This window comes from Halichoerus grypus, chromosome 2 (assembly GCF_964656455.1).
Source record: "Halichoerus grypus chromosome 2, mHalGry1.hap1.1, whole genome shotgun sequence".
Lineage (NCBI taxonomy): Eukaryota > Metazoa > Chordata > Mammalia > Carnivora > Phocidae > Halichoerus > Halichoerus grypus.
The window spans coordinates 11,428,696-11,449,730 of NC_135713.1; the positions used below are offsets into that span (position 1 = coordinate 11,428,696).

Below are 21,035 nucleotides of genomic sequence, written 5' to 3' on the forward strand. Positions count from 1 at the left end.
GACCCTGCATGCTGACCCTGGCTCCACCAGCCCCTCGTGGGGGCCCAGGGAAAGCCATGGAGTCTGTCGTGCGGGCTCGTTTTCTCCAAGTGTAAAATGAGAGGTGGGACAAAGTAAATACTGGGTAGTGTCTCCGAAAATTAAAAAATGCACTTGTTTGTTGGGAACGAACTCACATATGTCTCAAATATCCTTCCCTGCTGGCAAAGAGGTAGAAAAGCTTTCAGAAACAAAGTGTTCAGTGCTGGGAGGCAGTATCACGGGCCGATCCCATTATCAAACACGAGAGGTAAGCAACTTCATGGCGGTGATGACAATAAGAAAATAGGATTTAGCTCTTAAAAGAATGTGTGTGTGCTGCAGAAAGCATGATACTCTGTTAGCTTCTTTCGTGCCTCTGCCCAGAGATGCAGAGCATGCTTCCTGGGTGAGGCTTCGTGGGGGGAAGCCTGGGTCTCCATAAAGCCATAGTCCCCATAAAAGTCACCTGAAACTGAGCCTCTGATGGTCTAGACCCTTGGTTGGCAATGTATGCAGAACCTCGGTGGCAGGAGCCCTTGATGCTGATCGCTGAGCTTCACGAGGAGAGCTTTCTCTGTGCCCAGGGGCTGCACCGAAGGGCCCAGGAGCCAGCCCCTCAGGAGGGAAGGTCTAACTGAGATAATTGTGGAAAGTACCCAAGGATTATTCCAAAGGTGAAAGTTTTTTCTGAAACATCCGCTACGTGTATGTGTGTGTATATTGCGTATACGTGCACCCATGTAGCTGACCTTCGAACAACGTGGGGCTTAGGACACTGACACCCCCCCACTGCAGTTGAAAGTCCATGTATGACTTTTTTTAAGGTTTTATTTCTAAGTGATTTCTACACCCAACATGGGCCCAAACCTACAACCCCAAGATCAAGGGTCGCACGCTCTACCAATCGAGCCAGCCAGGCACCTCAAAAATCCGGGTATAATTTTTGACTCCCCCCACAACTTATCTAATAGCCTACTGTTGACTAGAAGCCTTATTGATCACATAAACAGCCAATTATCATATTTTATATGTTATATGTATTATATACTGTATTCTTACAATAAAGTGAGCTAGAAAAAAAAAATCATAAAGTATATATGCAATACTGTATTCATTTAAAAAAAAAATCCACGTATATATGGACCGTGCAGTTCAAATGTGTTGTTCAAGGGTCGACTGTATAAACACATATACTTTTAAACTTTATTTTTTAGACCAGTTTTAGATTTACAGAAAAATTGTGAAGATGATACAAAGAGTTCCTATACCCCTCCCCCAGCTTCCCCTGTGCTTACTGTTAGTATGGTACATTTGTTAGAGTTAACTGACAGTGGTGGGTTACTGTAAACTGAAGCCCCTCCTTTGTTCAGATTTCCTAAGTTTGCCCCATTCCAGGACCCCGTCCAGGATGCCACATGGCATTTAGCTGCCGTGTCGTAGGCACACTCGCCACACTCAGACCCGGGCCGAGCCCTGCTCCCACCTCCCAACAACCTTGTCCTCCAAGCCCGTGACTGCCCTGCAGGCCTGTTTCCTTAGCTGTGGAAGGGGCTGTGCTGAGGATTAGACCCAAGGCCCAGTGAGTGCTCGTGGCTGTGGCACAGGGAGAGGTGGGTGTGCAGTCTGTGGTGATGATAAAAGAACAGACTGACTTTTCGTTGGCTTTTATGGACACTTCTAAATTCTCTGTAGACACTGCACCCCGACTCACGGCGTGCCCCGGGATGGACTGCTTCTGCCCCCACGCTAATGCCTGGGGTGCCCGTCATTCTGTTCATGCGCATCACGACAGTCCTTCCTGAGACCATCTCATACCTGTCGAGCCGTATTTACACTTGTTTTAAATTTGGGGTTTTTTTTGACTTGCAGGGAAGTTGGAAGTACAGCACAAAGAACTTAACTCTCCCTTGAGCCATTGACTTGAGCATGTATTTCCTACCAGGAAGGGACATTCTGTGGCTGTGTGCCCCCCGTGCCGCTGTCAGAATCAGGAAACGAACGCTGCTGCCGGCTTACCTTCCAGCCCCGGGCCCCACGATGTCCTTTATGGTGGAGGACCCGGTGCAGAAGCGCCTGTGGCGTTGAGTTGTCACGCCTCAGAGGTCCTTGAGTTTGTAGCACCTCCTTGGTTGTTCCTGAGCTTTGGTGACCTGACACTTTGGAAGATTTCAAGCCCGTTATTTTGGGCATGCTCCTCACTCTGGGTCTGTCTGACGTTTGGTCATGAGTAGATTCCGGTTATACGTACGTCCTCGGCCCGGTGTATCAGGGCTGCCGCGTCCTTCTTGTGCCTTCCCAGCAGTCGGCACCTGACTTTAACTCGTCCTGCTACGTCTGGCATGCAGTTTGATTTCTAGGTTAAAGTGGTGTCTGCCACATTTCTCCATTGTAAGATGAGTCACCTCCCCGCTTTGTAATTAGTAAGTACGTAGTGGGGAGCTACTTTGAAATTCTATAAATATCCTGTTCCTCAGCCAGTTTTATTTATTTATTTGTGTCTGTATGGACTTACGGTTTCCTGTTGTATTTCATGGATTGTACTCTGTTACTGTCATTGTTTATCTCAGACTGTCCCTGATTTGGCCATTGGGAGCCTCCTCAAGCTGCCTTTTGTGTCCTGATCTACCCACATTGTTCTTGAGCATTTCCTTACTTTTGGATACAATAAGATGTCTCAGCCTCCTCTTGTAGTCTGTCCCCCCACCCCCTGAGTAAGCTGTTTGTCCAGGAGCCCTGGTTCCTTGTAGAAGAGAACGGTGATTACAGGTGGAAATCTGGATGCTACATGCTTATTGCTTTTGGGTCACTGCTGCTCCTGGGCCTTCTCGGGACAGAGCGAGATAGGACGTGTGAGTGTGTTTGTGTGGGTGTACAAACGTGCATGTTCACACATCTGTGAAAACCACATATTCACACACAAACCTCCAATTCCAGCCCAGTGCCACAGGGTTAACTCAGCTTTCTCCTTGTCCGTATTTGTAAGTCCCTTCTCTGAAGTGAGGACCCTGCCTCTCATTATCCTTAACCTGTTGGCTGAGTAGATGAATGTCCCTGGATGTGACCAGTCTCCCCAGTGGGAGGCTGCCCATGCAGGGGCGCTGTCGTCCTTCGCCAGGCTCAGGCTCTCTGCGGGGACACCGCCCCACACTCTGGGCCACTGATGAGATACCCACCCTGCTCAGCTTTGGGACTCACATGTTGGAGAAGGATGAAGGACTCCACCTGTTTCTCAGAGGGACCGCAGCCTGCTCTGTGGGCCTTCCCGGCAGCCCTTCCCTCTGTTCTCACGCTGCGTCCAAGCCCTCCCACCTGTCTCGGCTGCCCTCGGCCCCTGCCGGCCGGCCCTCTCTCTCTCGAGCAGCTCCACGAACAGAGTCAGGTCTCTAGCACACCTCTGTATCTGTGGAACCCATTTGCAGCCTTTCATTTATCATGAATTAAAATGGAGTAATTTTCAAAGTGTTTTTGATACCTCTTTGCACATAACTTTCAGCTCTTTAAAACCCTGGCTACTTTATATAAGCCATTATGGTCATTTCCTTTTTCTCAAAAAATACATCCCCTTAAGTAGAGAAAAGATAAGCACGGATTACCGATAAGTAGAAACACGTTAAGAAGACAGCAACTTGTATTTGCAACGTAATCATTCCACTTGCATTTGCGGAATTACAAAATCGTACATCATACTGAAAAACAAAACTGAAACTCTGCATTCTGCCCCAAGACTGGAGGGGAAAGTGAAGTGGGCACTTGTGCTAGGTGCTGTCTTCTGGATGTGCAGCCCAAGAAGCTAAGGGCCCTCTGTGAGTCGTGGGGCAGCCAGAAGCTGCCTACAGACACCCCAGCACTGCTGTAGAGGGAGGGGCTTTGCCGGAAGGTTCAGGGTTTAACAGTCTAGAACAGTAATGGCAAAAGCTGCTGATGCAGGTAGATTGAACTCCTAAAGTCATCTCTTCCCATCATTTTTTTTCTGTTGAATTTACAGAAATGATCAGGAATGTCCCGAACTGACTCAGTTGCAGTCTGTTAGGATGCCCAGCCGTTTTGTTTGTTTGTTTGTTTTTAATTCACCCTGTTTCTCTGGATTTTCTCTTGTGCAGAACACATATACCAACGCGGATAAGTTACTAGAGGCAGCAGAACAGCTGGCTCAGACCGGGGAATGTGACCCAGAAGAGATTTATCAGGCTGCCCATCAGCTTGAAGACCGGATACAAGATTTTGTTCGGCGCGTGGAGCAGCGCAAGATCCTGCTGGACATGTCCGTGTCCTTTCATAGCCACGTCAAGGAGGTAAGGCGTCAGGAGACACAACGGAGCCTGGGTCTGAAAGGCTCTGTGAACCCCACAGGAAGAGAGTGGGCAGAATGGACTGGTCGTGACACGAGGAAGTGGAGCAGAGTGGCCAGCGATGAGGTGTAGCGCGTTTGCAGCAAGTGGGCCAGCGTGGACGGGGGTGCGCTGGGCTTCCTAGCCTCTAGCCCCACAAGCATAAGCCTGCCTCTGCCAGGGGACGTGGGAGCATGTGTATCTGCAGGACTGGACCCGTGAGGGCTGGGCTGGCGGATGACCGGTGTGGAGTAGCTGGTGAGCAGGGACGTGTCGGGCCGAGGGCTCTGCCCTTAACTTGGAGAGAGAACAGAGCACGTCCGTTTTAGCATCAGTAAATGACCTGCATGTTGTGGTCAGAGCTGGGTTTCCTTTCTGTGTGTTAGTCTGTCATGTGGCCAACATCATGGTTGACTTCTGATTTTATCAGACTGTTCGACTACTCTCAGATTCTGATAGAAGTGAATTTTACGTAATATTAAATTTAAATGTACAAAGCCACCATGGCCATGATAATATTAATGCTAATGTCATAGGTATTCTCTCGTTAATGCACTTACCTCATTGTAAGAGATAATGTTATTTGATGTATGAAAAATAGGGAGGTACTAATTATGCTTTTGTGTGTGTTATTCTTAGTAGAAATCACATAAAATTACAATTCAAGAAACTCCTGTAGCTTTTGAGAAAAAAGGACTTACAAATTCAGTAAGGATATCAACTTTACTGCATCTTATTTCTAAGGAAAAAAAAATTCTCCACAGCTCTTTATAAATTGGAATTGAGGAGCCCTTCCAGGTGATTTGGAATTGAACACATGAAAGCTTATAGACACAGGCTGGGAAGAAGGATCTAGAAAGAGTAAGGCTGCCGGAGGAACACAGGAGGGGCATCAGAGATCAGGAACCAATAGATATATTCAAAAGGAAAGAATTTCACTGCCAAGTCTAGGATCTTAGGCAGTCAGTCTTCAACCAGGCCATTTGTGACTTGAAAGCTTGGCTCCCAGGAGAGCACACTTCCCTCTTACTCTGAAACTCTACGAGCCCGTGTGGCAAACTGGAGGCCCCAAGACCTTGTGCTTCAGCTGCACCCAGGCTGGTGGTGGCTCTGCCGTCCTCTGCTGAGCAGCCCTTTCTGCAAAAGCCAGCACTTTATGAGCCTCGGACGGCCATCAATAGAAAACCAACGCCACAAGTTTCTTTGCCTTCTCTTAATAATGCCATAACTAAAAAAGACTTTACAACATTTACAGAGGAACTGGGTTTTTTTCTGAGGATCCATGGTCATTCTGAGGAGACGTACAAATGCTCCATTTGTCCACAGCAATTTCTAGTTACAGATGTAGCAGGCTGTAAGTTCTTCCCTCAGCTCGACTCAAGCCGTGACCAAGTGGCCTCCCTGCCTCTGGCAGCTCTTTTCCCAGCCTCCCGCAGCACTGCCACCAGAAGCAGAAATCTGACCATGTCATAGCCTTGCTCTTGAACCCTCAGTGGCTCTGTGTGTGTGGGGCACCGGACTGAAGCCTCTCAGCATCCTCGTGGCCTGGCTTCCACTTTTCCTCCAGCCCCTCGTACCCAGGACAGTGTCCTCAAACCTGTGGCACTCTCACACCCCTGAAACTTGGACTTGCTGCTTCCCTTCACTTCCGCAGGCAGAGTTAGCGCTTTCCCTGGCACTTCCTGGAACTTCCTTTACATGCACCTGTTGTAGCGCTTGTCCTAGTTGCCGCACAGTTGTGCGTGTCTCCCTCTTTCTCCTCAGTATGGATATGGTAGCTTCTCTTTATCTTATGCATTTGACCCCCACGCTGAGAGGGAGACGGTGGTATTTGTGACAGAGCAGATTGTGCTGTGGCTCATTAAGCTGCGGCAGCCAGCCAGCCAGCAGCGAGGAGCTCTGAGCAGCCACCGTGGCCCCCGTGGCCCTGGGTGGTCTGTGCTGCGGGAGGGGAGGAACCGCAGCCACGTGTTGGTGATCTGATACTTGTCTCTGTGACATGCCCAGTGATACTCTTTAGCAGGATTTGTAAAGGCTTAGCTTGCCTTTAGGACAGAGCAGACCTTTTACATGACACGGTATTTATGGTTTACATCACCTTTTCAACTTGGTTACAGTTTTCAAAAAGCAGACACTAAAGGGAGCTTGAAGGAAGGCATTTTATAAAAGCTGTCCCCCAGAGACTCCGCTTGTGGTCATTGGTTTTTTACATCAGTAGCATTTTTAAGAAAACAAAGAATCTTAGAATGAAAACATTCCAGTTAGCCAAGGGAAGGGTCTGTCTTGTTACACTAGCCTTGTTCATTTATTGAACAGTGAAAACCTATTTTGTTTTCGTTGACTTAGGCTATGGGAACCTCCAGAATTGATGACGCTGGTAGACTGAGGAGACCTCAGATCTGGTTTAAAGGTGGAGTGGTTCATTGTTACAGTTCAAGAATTTTCAGCGCATTCATCCTTCCGTTTTTATATGAGAAACTGCCACAGTGGCAGCGAAGCCGGCATGTTGACCCTGACTTGGTTCTTCTTCAGAGATGCGAGGCCGAGGAAGGCTGCCCCCGATGGCCAGTTGGGGTGGGGGGGCTGGCACGCGGGGCGGCTGGGAGGCGGGCCACACACAGGCATGGACTGCTGCCTGATTCTTCCCTGCCATGTGCTTGGACTTCATTTTTAGCCACTCTCGGAGTACATTCATTTTTTACTGACCAGCTCCAGAATTTTCCCCCATCTCCTTTCTCTGTGCTGCATCCATCGCGCCCCAAGACCCACAGGGGTATTTGGTAGGTTTTATGAGGGAAAGGAATGATTTCCTCAATCTTCATGTTTTGAAACTGGTTATTGAATGAAAACTTAGATCCGCTTAGAACAAGTTTAGTTGAAAACAAGATGAGAAGTGACAGAAGGGCCAAGGAGAGGAAGTCCTACTAATCAAATACCTGTTTGTATAAAGTAAATAGTTTAACGTACCAGAGGAATGGAAAATTGGTAAAAGATCTCTGCTATCTGAATTAATTTTTCTCAAGCAGATCATACAATTTAAAATTACATAGAGGAAGAGAGAAGAAGCAGGTTGTCTTTTTCAGTTAGGCAAATACATGAAGCTTTTTGGAAGTTAACTTTCAAAGGCTCCCCAGTGGCGGCATGCAGGTTACCTTTCTCGCCCCCGGGTGCCCAGGCCTGCTGGTTTCTCACTTCCTCCAGAGCACAGCAGTGGCCCTCACCTTTTTGCGGTAAATTTCTGGCTCACTGATGAGCACATAATCAAAGGTGATCTCATTAACAACTGACTTTAAAGGTGCTGGATCAAGGTGATGTCGGTTCAGTGCTAGCTCGGGAATTCTTCTTATGAATCCCACCTGGAAGGGGATTGGTGGTTACACGCCGTGGCAGACCAAGCACTTAGGTTCTGAGCGAGACCTCTGGACTCCATGCTCTCTTGATCCCAGAGGACGGAATATAGAATTCCCATTCCTGGGAAGAGAGCAGAGAGGAAATATTTTCTACCTTGAGATCGGACGCAGAAGGTGGTTAATAGAGGTGTTAGCCTCAATTTCACCTTCCAGATTTGGAAGCATTCTGGGACCCTTCCGAGTTGTTTTTTTTTTCCCCCTCTGAAAGCAATTCATGAGATGCTTTATCTCCTCTCAGAAGGCTGGAAGACTGATAGTCTCCTTTTTCCTTTTGACAGTGTTTTTAAGGTAGTATTTCAAAAGAATGTTGATTAGCCCCACATGAATTTGGATTTTATTTTAGGAGTTTTCTCCTCCTGCATTTGGTCTTCTGCCTCTCGGTCTCTCTGTGTTTTATTCACACCAGGTCTGACTGTACCCCTCCCGTTACGAGTCCTGTGTTACCTGCCCTCCTTTCCTTTCAAGGCTTTATCCCCATTGTTGAGTCACATATTTGCTGTTTCAAGCTCCTTCCCAGGTGTCTCCCTGGCCAGCCATCACATGCCAGGACAAAGATGAATGACCGGTGGAGAAATATACTTCTGCTTTCATGTGTGTTGTGTGTTTTAGTCACTTGTTTGTTTTTCATGGTGGATGTGAAGTTCCTTGAAGACCAGAACTATGTCTCACTTATCTTTGTATCTCACTAGTTAGCCTGTCTTCCAGACTCAGCATAACCTGTCAGCGTGGGGAATAAATGATGTCTATTTCTAGCTCACCATTCTGAGATTTAATGATAGAGGGACATATTTCCATTTCCAAATATAGCATAAGCATCGTTATTTTCATCCATTCGTACTTTGTTCTCAAAATTAGGTCCTGAGTTAATTGATAATTACCTTTGAAATTTGTGGGTTATTTGAGGCAACCAGGTGGTGGTTTATTTCTGGATTTGATTCAGTGACTTTGAGTTGGTTTTGTTTGCTGGATTCCTGAAAGCCTTGGTTTCCCAGGGAAGACCATTCCCATTTGAATCAGGCTGTGACTCTTGCTGGGTTTAAGTAAAGAAGCCTTTTGGTTCTGTTTCTGCAAACTTACAACTGGGACAAGTTTTTGTTTGGGGTAATGCTTGGGAAAAGAGGAACCTTTCATTTTATTCAGAAGTCAGAAACAAAGGCCTCCCAACCACCTGGTGATTTTTTTGTCACAGCATACCCATCTGGCTTCATTTTTATGCCTACAGTTAAGCAAGCAGACTTCTTTCTTTATGCTTGGGCCAGTGCTTCCCCTCCCCGGGGAGCAGGGCCAGAGCCCTCGTGGACTTCACGCTGTGGCCACCATGGTCGGGGAGGGTTTCGGTGCTGCGTAGCTCCTTGGGGGGATGGGGCTCCTGGGGCCACCTCTCCTCTGGCCCTCACCTAGTTTGCGCCAGGAGTGTGTTGAAAACAGCCCCAGTGCTTTCTCAGTCAGCCCCCTGCTTAAAGGACCCAGATTTCCTTTCTCTGCTTTCACTGGTGGAGCTGGAGAGTGATTGGGCATCTGCTGGTTAACCTCATGCAGGAAAATTGTCTGATGGTGCGTGCTGTTCCTTGTGTTGACCAACTGCCCTCCAACTGGACTCTTGTCCTCGCTGACAGTCACTGTGCAGAGCCCACTCCCCCCGCCTGACCTCCCGGAGAGGGCCTGTCTCTGTTCCCCCTGGCGTGCCTGTCCCAGGGGATGGGACACGTTAGCGAGTGTCCCCAGCCTATGGAGCTTCAGAGCTCTCCCGCTCTCCCACCTGTCCTGTGCTACGTTCTCTACAAACCTTCCATTTCGGCCTTCTCAGCTGTGCTTTTGCTGATGACTCCTGTGTCTGCATTGGCTAAAATGATCTACACATTCCTCCTTTCCCATTTCCACCCTGACATGTATATCTCCAGAGACGTATGTGATACCTGCAAACATATTCCCATCTTTCTTTTTTAGCTTTCAGTCTGAAATAATTATAAGTTCACAGGAAGTTGGCAAAAAAGAAATGGACAAGGAAGTCCATGCCCCTTCTCCCAGCCTCCCCCTGTGTCACATCTTACATAACCACAGTGCACCGTGAAAGCTGGGAAGTGACTTTGCTATGCCCCACAGAGCTTATTCCAGTGTCACAGGTGTGCACACACTCGCATGTGCAAGCACGCGTGTGGTTAGCTCTGTGCACTGTTACCATCTGTAGATTCATGTAACCACCACCACGTTCAGCATACAGAATCCTACAGAATTGTTCTGTCACCCTCCTGATACACCTCCTGTTCATACCCAACCCCGACCGCATCTCTAACCCCTGGCAACCACTTACCTGTTGTTCTCCATCTCTATAATTTGTTATTCAAAAATGTTACATAACAGGATCATACTCTATGTAACCTTTTTACTCCACAGTCATTCCCTTGAGATCCATCAATACTTCTTTCCTCTTCATTACTGAGTAGTGTTTCATTGTACGGATATGTCCTCGTGTGTTAGCCATTTACCCAGTAAAGGACAGTGGGGTTATTTTCAGGTTTGGGTTGTTATAAAGAGAGACAGTGGCCCATCACACACAGGTTTACACGTGGACTGAAGTTTTCATTTCTCTGGGGTAAGTGCCCAAGAGTGCAACTGCTGGGTCCTCTGGTAAGCTCATGTTCTTAAAGTGCCAAACTGTTTTCCAGAATGGCTGTATCATGTACATTCCCATCAACAATGGAGGAGTGGGCTCTAGTTTTGTAACTGCTCAAAAGTCCGGGATTGCTGTGATACATTTGTCAATGGGAAAGGTTAAGCCCCAATGTATAATATCTTAGGATGTTTACTTCAGATGATCACATCTCAATAATTTATGTTTAATATTCAATGCCCTAGCTGAACTCTCTCCTCCCACTCTTAAACATTTGATTCCTTTGATTTATTAATCTGATGTAGATACAAATGAGCAATTAAACAGCCCCAACCCAGACAAAACAAGAGGAAGCTAAGGGCTAGACCCATCTACTGTGTTGTCAGCCCTCGCGTGACTGAACGTTACATTTGGCTTTGGGCATTCGGTTTAGCACTTTGTCTTCGAATAGTCTGTGGTGTCTGGTATTAAAAAAAAAAAAAAAAAGCGGTCTTCCCATAGGTGGAAATATACGTATATATTTTAAAAAATCTACTCATTCAAGCTTGCTTTCTGTAAAAATATCATCTTTATTAAAATAATTAACAGAGTATATCAAAGTGGAACACGTCCCCTGAACTGGCTGAGTGATCTGGGGCAGACTGCTCTGGAGCACCTTGGCTTTCCCAACTGCAGAATGGGAACACTAAAGCTCAGGGGCGTGCGGCTCAGCTGAGCGATAGTAACGAACCATAGCGCCCGTCTTGTAGGAGCAGCCAGGACATGTGCCTTTCTCACCTCCTCATGCCGTCTGTAGCTTGTTGGACACAGACAGCGTGAGGCCAACTTAAACCTGAGATGCAAAGGTATAAATACCCAGCTGTGATCTGATCTTTTCCTCACTCATCTTTAACAGAAGCTGTGCAATCTACTTGTGATGCCCTCGCTCTGGCCCCGGTGTTTAGGATCAGAGTTGAATGAAGCCTTTCTGGAATGTACGCTGTTTCTCCAGCCCCACTCTGTCCCCGGCCCCGCTCTGTCCCCAGCCCCACTCTATCAGGACTGATTTGGCTCTTACAAGGAATCTTTACTCATGGGTCCATCCATACTGGCATGTGTTCCTTTGTACGCATCACTTAATGCTTTTGTTACCAGCCAAAGCTACAAAATAAGTGATGGTTTTTTCACCAAATAAGTGCAAAACATTTTTGTTAGCCCGTGGGGAAAGAGGGATGTTATTATCTAAAAGGAAGTTCCTTCTATCCAAAGAGTTCAATGTAAAACAAGTATTTTCTGTAGAGTAGTTTAAAACTGGTTTAAATTCATGAATTTTCTATTTCTTAATATTGGTCCAATATTTTCAGGTAGAGAAAATTTTTATATCAACAAAGTAATTAGACGTTAGTGCAGAGAATTACAGTGAACTCTAACATACCTGACACATAATGGTCACTTAGTAGATGATTATTAAATGAATGAATTAATAATGTACTGTATTGTCTTTATTTGTAACTCAGTATTACAACAGGGAATGGAAATCTATAACTGCACTGACTGACTCCAAATTTTACAATTTCTTGCTGAAGGGTCAGCCCTCAATGGAGAGTTGCAAATGTTGGCTTTAAGTCATTGTTTGTGGGTTGGCCTCAGTTAATATAATAGAAAGGGGAAGCACTTGAACAAATGTCAAGCCAGTGCAATGTTCTAGGTCTTAAAATGCCCAGCTGAAAATGGATGTATATGTAATCTTTTTTACTTGTTAGATTTTAATAGAGCATTTTTAATATTCTTAATTTTTTATTTTGATACTTGGCTTCATAAACCAAATGGGATAGGTCTTTGGTTGATTGCGAGAAGTACATCATCCGTGTGCATTTCTGGCATGTATCGTTTGTTACTGATTATTGTTCTTACTGAATAGGTGGTAGTAGAAAGGTTGATCGCCAACAGCAAATGAGGGTTTTGTCAGGAAAGCTTAAAAGCTCTAGAAAAGAAAGGCTTTTTTGGTTTTGTTGTTGTTTCTTTTCCTCTCTTTTAAGCCCAAAATTCAGAACCCTAAGGTCAAGGAAGGGCTGGGCCTTCTGCCTGGTGCTACTGAAGTCTGTGCATGAGAGAAGAAAGTAGACTTCATGCACTTCAGACTTAGAAGAAGTGGAAGATCAATATGAGTGAAGGTTTCATAAGAAAAGACTTACTTCTTGTAAGTGAGTTCAAGTCTCTCTTACAGCAAGACAAATTAGACCCCTGGGTAGTGAGAGAACTTGATGGTTGGGTCTGCTGATCTTTAAGGAAGAGTGAGGGGAGACACGCCAGGGGGCTGGAGATGCGGAAGGCAGAGTTCACACAGCACTCAGGCGAGGTCAGTCCTAGGCAGAGTTCTAGAAAAGGCGGTTTATAAACCGCCAGTAGAGAAAGAAGTGAACAAACAAGTTATAGCATGTTAATTTCATTCTTTACTGAGTTTCTGGTTTCATGAAGGGCATGCAGTGGAATTAGCATTTGACATTTAATTTGTAGACAAAATAGGAAAGTATGGGCAGTCTGTTAGAACAGTCACTAGAATCAGACTGCTGAATGGCTGGGAAAAAATGTCAGCTGAGGGAGTCTGTTACACAGGACCAGCCCTGTCCTCATCCTCCCATGCTGCTCCCCCAGTGGAAGGTGCCAGGAAGAAAATGTTCGATAGTAAGGTATTACTCATCATACCCGGTTTGTGAGTAAGGAAGTAATTTTCAGTCCAGACCCGTGGTAGGACCGGACTTGCTGATAGTGGTGACCATGGGAGATGGTTGGACTTGAGGCCTAGTGGGATGGGCAGGTGTCATCCCTGATGTCACCTTCCGTGGGGGAGCAGCCTCTGTAGCCGTCCCGTCTTTGAACTGACTCCACTAATATATTCAGAACTTTTATTTCCCAATGTGACATCTGGAAAGATTGCTCATCGGAACTCAGGCACCCTGAAAACTCGCCTTTGTTGTGTGGAGAGCTGTTTATCTTGAAAATGGGCAAATGGCCACAAAGCAAGGGCAGACTTGGTGCAGCAGAAATAATTGTGGCTACCTTAAAAGTCTTGCCAGGGAGACCGTCATCATGGAGGTTGTTAGTGGGTGACCTCAGTGGGGCTGGGGGACTATGTCTCCCCTGTACGTCTCTGTCCCCATGAGGAAAGGCATGCTTATCAAAGTCTAGGCCAGGGTCGGTAAAATATGTAGGATCCCAAAACATGTCAGCAGAAATAAGTCAAAATCCATCAGAGAAATTTCATTCATGGGTTTTCATATGAACCTTTTGAATCAGAAACACTCACCTAGACAGGTTATAGAGTAAGGGACACAAGGGTGGTCACAGCACTTGTTAAAACAACAACCTTACACATGTTCATGAACAGAGTACACAATAGTGTCGTGCCCAGTGGGTGTAATGAGCAAAAGCACGGGAAAAAATCCCGATTGGGAGGCAGTCACCTCGCTGTGCACTGCTGGTTGGATCCACACGTGATGTCGTCTTTGCTCTCCAGCCCCCACTTTGCAAGGGCGGGGTGTTCAGAGGAGAGTGAGCTGGTGTGGAAGGAGTTTCAGATCCTGCCACAATGATGGAGTCCAAGGACTGAAGTGTTACCCTTGGGATAGAGAGGACAGACTATACCAATGCTTTCTGTCCTCAGAGGCTTGAAGAGTGAAGGAGGAATTATGCTTTGACTAATTGCAGACCGTTTTGGGGGGAAAGTGCTTGCTCTCAAAATGACGTGGGGGTGGGGAGGAGCTCTTCCCAAATTTGAAACCTCAGGAAGAGTTGTTTTATGCTTTGGTGATGTCGGGGAATAAAAGGAAGAAAGAAAATCCCTCATCTCAAAATCTCTGTATTTCACCAAGTCGACTTAAATATCTGGATCATTGAGGTTCCCACTCTGACCTTGGTCTCTGTGTGGGCCCTCTATCCAGCCACATCACCTGTGCCTCGCCTTGTCCTTGATCCCACGTCTGCGGCTCCCACCCTCCAGTGCTGCGGTGCCCACTTAACGGGGGGCTGCCCTGACGTGCTCTTCCTTCTCCTTCTGTCCCCTCTCTTACACATACTTGCATGGGTATTATTTCATGACACTGACTCTGATTTATGTCCCCCCCCCCCCACATTTGTGAAGGATGCCCAGTACATCCTTCACAAATGTCCTTTCGTCATATTAAGGCATCTTTTATCACCCACCCCAGAATAACAAGGTACTTCTCAAGCCCTTACTCCTCCTTGATCGGGGTGCCAGGCATGTGCACCATTTCAGGCTGAAGAAGGTGCCTCGCGTGCGGGAACAGCTCCCCTTTGAGCCCCGCTGCTTGTACCTGAAACTGAATCACAATTTATGTGCACAGTGAGTGCCCTCTGAAATCCCGAAACTACCTACTCCTGCTCCTGGCTCACAGCTTCTGCTGGGGGGACGCGGCTTTTGTGCTTCCCGTGGTGGCCTTACAGTTCACCCAGCCCTACTGGTACCCAGATGATTGTCTTTGTCATAAACAAGGGTAGGGAAGCAAATAGGGGTGGTGGTAGTTTCTGTTTATAAAGTGCTTGGGGTGACCAAGCACTTTCACAGGTCTGTGGTCACTTCGTTTGATTTTCAAACTGGGCTTTGCCAGTTAGGGAAGACATATGGTAAGATGATCCAAGATTTCATGGATGAGAAATCTGAGGGTGGAGAGTCCCAAGGATTTTCCCAAGGCCGCGTGCAGAGAAGGGCCCACATCTGACGTGTTGGGCCCCGCCTCCGGATGGAGCGGGCTTATAGACTGCATTCAGATTTTGCATCTGAAAGAGGTTGCAGCTAAAGCAATCCCCAAATCCCAGGCTTCCGATCCTATCACCTGTAGAATAGGGCTGGAAGCTCAGTACTTCCTGGGATTTCCCCCAGGCCAACAGGTTCCTCTGGGAGCGCGCTCTGGCAAAGTCTCCCATCCAATTAGTGAGGAAGGGGCTCTTCCAGGAGATTTCTCCCAGCAGAGTTGCAGTCTCCTCCTTTAGGCTCCACCCAGCACAGAGGGGAGAGGGAGGGGGCTGGAGTGGAGGTGAGCCTGGGTCAGGCCTGGCCGGACACCACTGGATCCAGGACCAGGGCTCTCACATCTTTGTCATGGGAGTTCTCTCCCCAGAACTTCGTGTGTCTCCCTAGCCCAGCCTTCTCTGTGAATGGATCTTGGTCCACGAACTAGGTCGGAGACACCCGCTGCGTTCGAGTGCTCGTCCTTGGAATGCTGCTGGCGGCCGCCCAGTGGGCCTCTAGGGGGCAGCATTGCCTAACTCTGGCCGTGGGCCACAGTTCTCACAGGAAAATCCACGAGGCTGAGAACCTGGGTAGAATGTAGCTCCTCTCGGCTGTCCTGTCGGGCTGTCCGCAAAGATGTAGCTCTTGATTGGAAATTAACAGCATGCACAGAAGTGCTGGGTTTTAGAAATTTCACAGGTATCCTAGAGACTTTTTCTTATTCTTTTATTCAAAGGTTATTTTAAGCATCATATTACTAATTTAAAAGCTTAAAAATAGATTTTACCTGAATTATACTGCATTATGATATATATTAGTTCATCACCGAAATCAGAAATGACCTTTATCTGAGAATCCTTCTCTCTCCAAATTGAATGAGAATATTTTCTGTAGAGGCAGGGAAAAAAAATTCTAAAGGGGCAAAAGATTTGGGAGCATTTGACATTATAGATTTAAATATAATCTTGCTCCTTCTACCTCATTTACTGTTCCCTTTTCAACTGCCGGAGCCGAAGATCCATTTCTGTGGTTTCCTCTGTGGCCATGGCCGTTCACCGGTTCCACAGCTGGCCGGGCCCCTGAGCACATTCCACCGGGGATGCGCGTCCAAGTGTCCAGGATGTTGAGGAAAGGAAAAAGTTTGACCCACAGATCCTCATGGCATTTCCCCTGCAACCAAGGGGAAGTGATTTCTATGGACTCCGGTGCACTCATTCTAGCACCTTTTCCTCATACTATTTTTAGGTGTAAAAAGATTTAAACGTGGGATGGTGTTAAGTCTACCAGACTCAGTGACATATTTTGAACAATAAGTGGGAACCTGGTTGTGTTTTGAAAAATATCTAGAGAAAGACCTAAAACTCTGTGGTTTTTCTTATTAGACACGTTTCTTCACAAGAATAAGACTAGTACTCATGGCTCACATTTACTTGTTTCTTTGCTGTGCACGTACCATCCCATTTACTCTTCGCAGCAGCTCCCGGAGGGAGGGAGGCACTGTTACTGTTACTGCTATTACTAGGCCCGTCTTAGAGAAGAGGGGCCTGAGTCGTGGACCGGCCAAGTAACTTGCCTAAGGCCACGGCCCAGGATGTTAAGTCAGGATAGGGTGTCTGGCAGTCTAGCTTCAGAGCCCGCACTCTTAACTGTTACTCCATATTAGCTCTTAGGAGAGGTGTTTTATTTTAATTATCATTTGTGGATAAACTATTAAGTCTTAGGCTGTTGCAGTGGAGTTACATAGACGCACTTAGGCCTTGTGCCTCAGGGCAGTTCCAAGCATTGGTTTTGATCTCCTCCTCCTCCTCACAGTGTAGAGAAGCAAGGCTCGTTAACATGGTTTCATAATCTAAATTATGTATTTTTGGTGGTATTTGCTGGAGAAGAGGAATTTTGTCCCCCGTCCCCCATCCTGTCCCACAAGCCGGGTTGTGAGTTAGGCCTCGCAGCTGAGTCGGGGGGGGAGGCTGTGCCAATCACCAGGCAGGGACACAGACACCCCTTGGGTCCACCGTGGCATCTAGGGCACCTGGTGCAAGAAAGGTGCTGGGCCAGGGCTCCTGGAGGGGCCTGGCAGGCTGATGACCCGGGGAGGCCTGACCCAGCTGTGTGAGCAGGGGCGGGGAGGAGGCTCGGGCCACCTGTATGCTCGATGTGTCTCGTCCAGCACATGCAGATTCTCTACCAGCTGTCTTAATTCATGTTGTTATATTTTGCTGATATTGTAGCGTTTTTCTAGTGGTCTTAAAAAAAATTGTGTGTTCCTGTTTTCTCCACAAATTTGAAAGAAGAGATACTAGTCTCTGTTGGGAGAACCTAGCTCTTACTAGTGTAGTGTAACTCAAACCGGGGGCCCCCATTGGCTCCAGCCCTGCGTGGGCCTGCTCGTTCTCTGATGAGTCCCACACCCCCTTCCGTGACGCAGAGTCAGCATTTGGGGTGGACTTGGCTCCTTCCCCCTCCTTCCCATCACGCTGCTTCTGCCTAGATGATGGTGAAAGACAGCGGTCCGTTCTGGACGTACATTTGCGTGTGCATTTGCTCCGCTGAGTGAGCGGCGCTCTTTCTACAGACCCAGCCGTGGGATGTGCGGTGCCTCTGTCCATTCCTCCGTGTGGGCCGCACGTGTGCTCCGGGGACCCCCTTTCCCTGGGTCTTCTCACACTGTGACGAGGTAGGAGCAGCTTCGGTGCAGCACGCATAGGAAGGCGGAAGATGACAGTTGGGATTTTGAAAGAAAGGGACTCAAGTGTTTTGTTTTTTGTTTTTAATTTTCTTTTACACTGGAATGAGCGTAATTGAACAGGTCCACCTTTCATAGTGTTTGTCTCCAGCCGGGAATCTGAGGGGGGGCCTGCAGCGGCCACGTGTGTCTGAGGGGGCTTTGCTCTGTGGGGAGCAAGTGGGAGGCAGGTTACCGGGAAGCTGGTAAAACCATTTCAGCTGTAAAAGCCTAGTGCCCTGGATGTTTTGGGATAAATATTTTGACGCGATAAAATGTGTTGGTAACATTGTTACTGCTCACTGGCATGTTCTTGGTTTCTTTTAGCGAATCTTGCCTCTTGAGTTAATTAGAGTAGGTCATTCTGCTTTGGGAATTAAATTTGTTCAGAGCACTGCTGATGCCCCATGCCCTCCTGCCGCCTCTGCCTCCCGGCCCTCGGAGCGACTTCTTGAGGCCAGTGTTGGTCTGAGGGCCCTGTTGTAGCGAACCGAGTCTCGGAGAAACTCAGTCATCTCTTAGGTCACAGAGTCCGTGCTTTGTTAAAGCATCTCCTAAATCCACAGTACTCGGGCTATACCGCATGACCTGTAGAACTTGGAAGGTTTTTCCTAGGAAATATCAGAGCAAATTGGGAGATTCCTCATGGTCATGATGCTGTCATCCTTCCTGTTATTTACAAAGGCAGCAACCATGTTTATGAGGATTTAGAGGAAAGCAAACAAGTATGTTCTTGATTATGGAACCTTATAGATGGTGCAGAGCATTAGTCCATATTTATATGGTGAGTCAAAGAATGGTACTTTTGGTGTTGACCGACAATATCAACACAAAGTGTGACCGGATCTAAAGGGCTCTTTCCCAGTACCGGCTTTGCCAGTAGCTCGGTCCCAGCATGTGGTTGATACACACAATAGTATGGATGAATCTCAAAATAATTATGTTGAAGGAAAGAAACCAGACCAAAAATAGAGTTCATAGGATATGGTTCCATTTATGTACTTTTTCAAGAAAATGCAAGCCGATCTATAGCAGATGCTGGGGAGGGATGGCAGGGGAGACAGAAGGATTATGGAGGGCACAAGAAGACTTTTGGGGTGATGGAGCTGCTCACTGCGGACAGCAGGGGAGTTTTCCTGGATGCGTCAAACTTCGCAGATTTTATCCTGGAAATTCATGCAGTTGACTGTATGTCAGTTATACCTCAGTAAAGCAGTTTTCAAATGAAGATGAGCTCAGAAACAAAAGACCCAATACAGCCTTTATTTTGGCAAGCACGGCTGTGCCGTGTGGGCCACAGAGGCTGGTCGGCATTGGGGGCAGAGGTGCTGTCCGTAAGGGCGCTTGGAAGAAATGGGGGGGGGGTTCTCACATCCCTGAGGAAGCAGGAAGCCTTTTCTCCCGCACAGACCACTTCCGAGCCACGAGGGCCCCGCTTGGGGTCATTAGTCATCTTTCCCACTTTGCCGAATGGCTCCCCAGAGACGTGGAGGGAGGCAGCGGGCTTGCCTCAAGCGGGTGAAGCGCTCTGCTCCCGCCGCGCCTGAGGTCATTCTTGCCGCTGTCGTTCCAAGTGGTCCTTACCCGTCCACGTCCCCAGACACATCTTGAGTGGTTGTACAGTGGCAGTCGGAGGTGTTTTCGGGATGCACGCTCCTTCCCCCCCTGGAGGACTGCGCCGTGGCCGGGTCGGCCGTGGCCAGGCGGGCCGTGGCCCGGGGTGGGCGACGTCACTGAGCGGTGCCGCATCCGACTCTCCCGCCAGGCACGGTGGTGAATTTATCCCACCACATCATACGCTGCCTCCTTTTCGGAGCCGTGGACAGCGGCCACATCTGAGCAGTGGTTTAATAATTAATAATGGGTTGTAGTGCCCTTGCTAAAAGTAAAATAAAACCATCCATCTGCTAAACAAGAGTCAGAGGATGTGTAAAGGAATGCGTTATGCTTAGCAGATGTTTTGGTTGGTGGAGGGGGTCTTTCCTTCTTTCTCTTCCACTAGGATTGAGCCTAGGAAGAATCGGAAAGAGTGACTTCCCTTCCCTTTCCTCTTTTCTCTTTTGTGCCAGTCCCCTTGAGCTCTCTGTCTGTTTATTTTTCGCCACGCGGTGGTTGCACACTGCTTTTTCTGTGCGCGTGTTCCGTGTGTTCCGCTGCCTGGGCCTGCTCAGGGGGCCCCCCCTCCCACCCCCTACCCCCCGGGAGCAGGCTGCCGCCCGCTCCCTCCCGGTGTGGCCACTCGTGTCACTCGGTGTCCGCACCAGGACTTCCGGGGAGGGGAGCTTCCCGGGGGGCCGGGGGCCTGGCCTCACGGCGCTCTCCTTCCCCAGCTGTGGACATGGCTGGAGGAGCTGCAGAAGGAGCTGCTGGATGACGTGTACGCCGAGTCGGTGGAGGCCGTGCAAGACCTCATCAAGCGCTTCGGCCAGCAGCAGCAGACGACCCTGCAAGTGACCGTCAACGTGATCAAGGAGGGCGAGGACCTCATCCAGCAGCTGAGGTGGGCCGCGTCCCTGGCCTCCTGCGGGGCACGGGCGTTTTGCAGTCCTGCCAGTGATTTCCCCTTCCCTGAGCTCACGCTTCTGAACAATGGGCTGTGATTCCCTGCCCAGCTAGGTAGAGAGCAAATAACATCTCTGCATACAGCAGAGAGTAACATCCCTCTCTTTCTCTTTCCTGTGACGATTGCTCTCATGGCAGCATTGACTAATAAACGTTCCCAGAGCTCAGCTTTTGGTAATATTTCCTCTTAACACTTACTGAATACTTATTGAAATTTCTTTAGAGACCAGATTGATTTAAACCTCCGAGGACTGTGTCCTTCAGGCCCTGAGTGATGTGCCTTTCTAGAGGATGGTGGGCGTCCCGGTCCTCCGCACTGAGGCTCGGGAGGCCCGGCCTTGGGGGAGGGGGGTCCCCGTCCCTCAGGTTCCCCTCCGCACAGGAAGGCAGGAGGCCCTGCTGGGCCTGGGAGCAGATTCATGTTACTGGATCACTCAGAGGACTGTTTTTCAGTCATGACTGGTAACTTCACGGGATGCTCACTTTGCCAAGAGTCAGGCAAAAGTGACTTGTTAAAGGCTAAATTGGTGGCATTAGAGTTTAACCCTTTGTCACCACTCTGACTCTACCATGTGTAGCAAACAGGTATCGTCTATTCTGTTCTCTCTGCTTAAGGAGAAGAGTGGCTGAAGTTGAGCTCCGCTGTAGTTAC

General features: G+C 48.1%; 1 protein-coding gene across 13 annotated transcripts in view; it reads left to right on the top strand.

Annotated features, from left to right (window-relative positions):
* The window catches only part of TRIO (trio Rho guanine nucleotide exchange factor), a 340,046-nt gene that overhangs the window by 182,167 nt on the left and 136,844 nt on the right, over nt 1–21,035 (top strand). For all 13 annotated transcript variants that reach the window (XR_013445488.1, XM_078066575.1, XM_078066577.1 and 10 more), the window contains exons 11-12: nt 4,122–4,313; nt 20,152–20,321. Coding sequence is in view for 12 of the 13 variants with exons in the window: in XM_078066575.1 (XP_077922701.1) it covers nt 4,122–4,313; nt 20,152–20,321 (362 nt within the window). In the remaining variant the exon portion in view is untranslated. The remainder of the gene's footprint in view (nt 1–4,121; nt 4,314–20,151; nt 20,322–21,035) is intronic.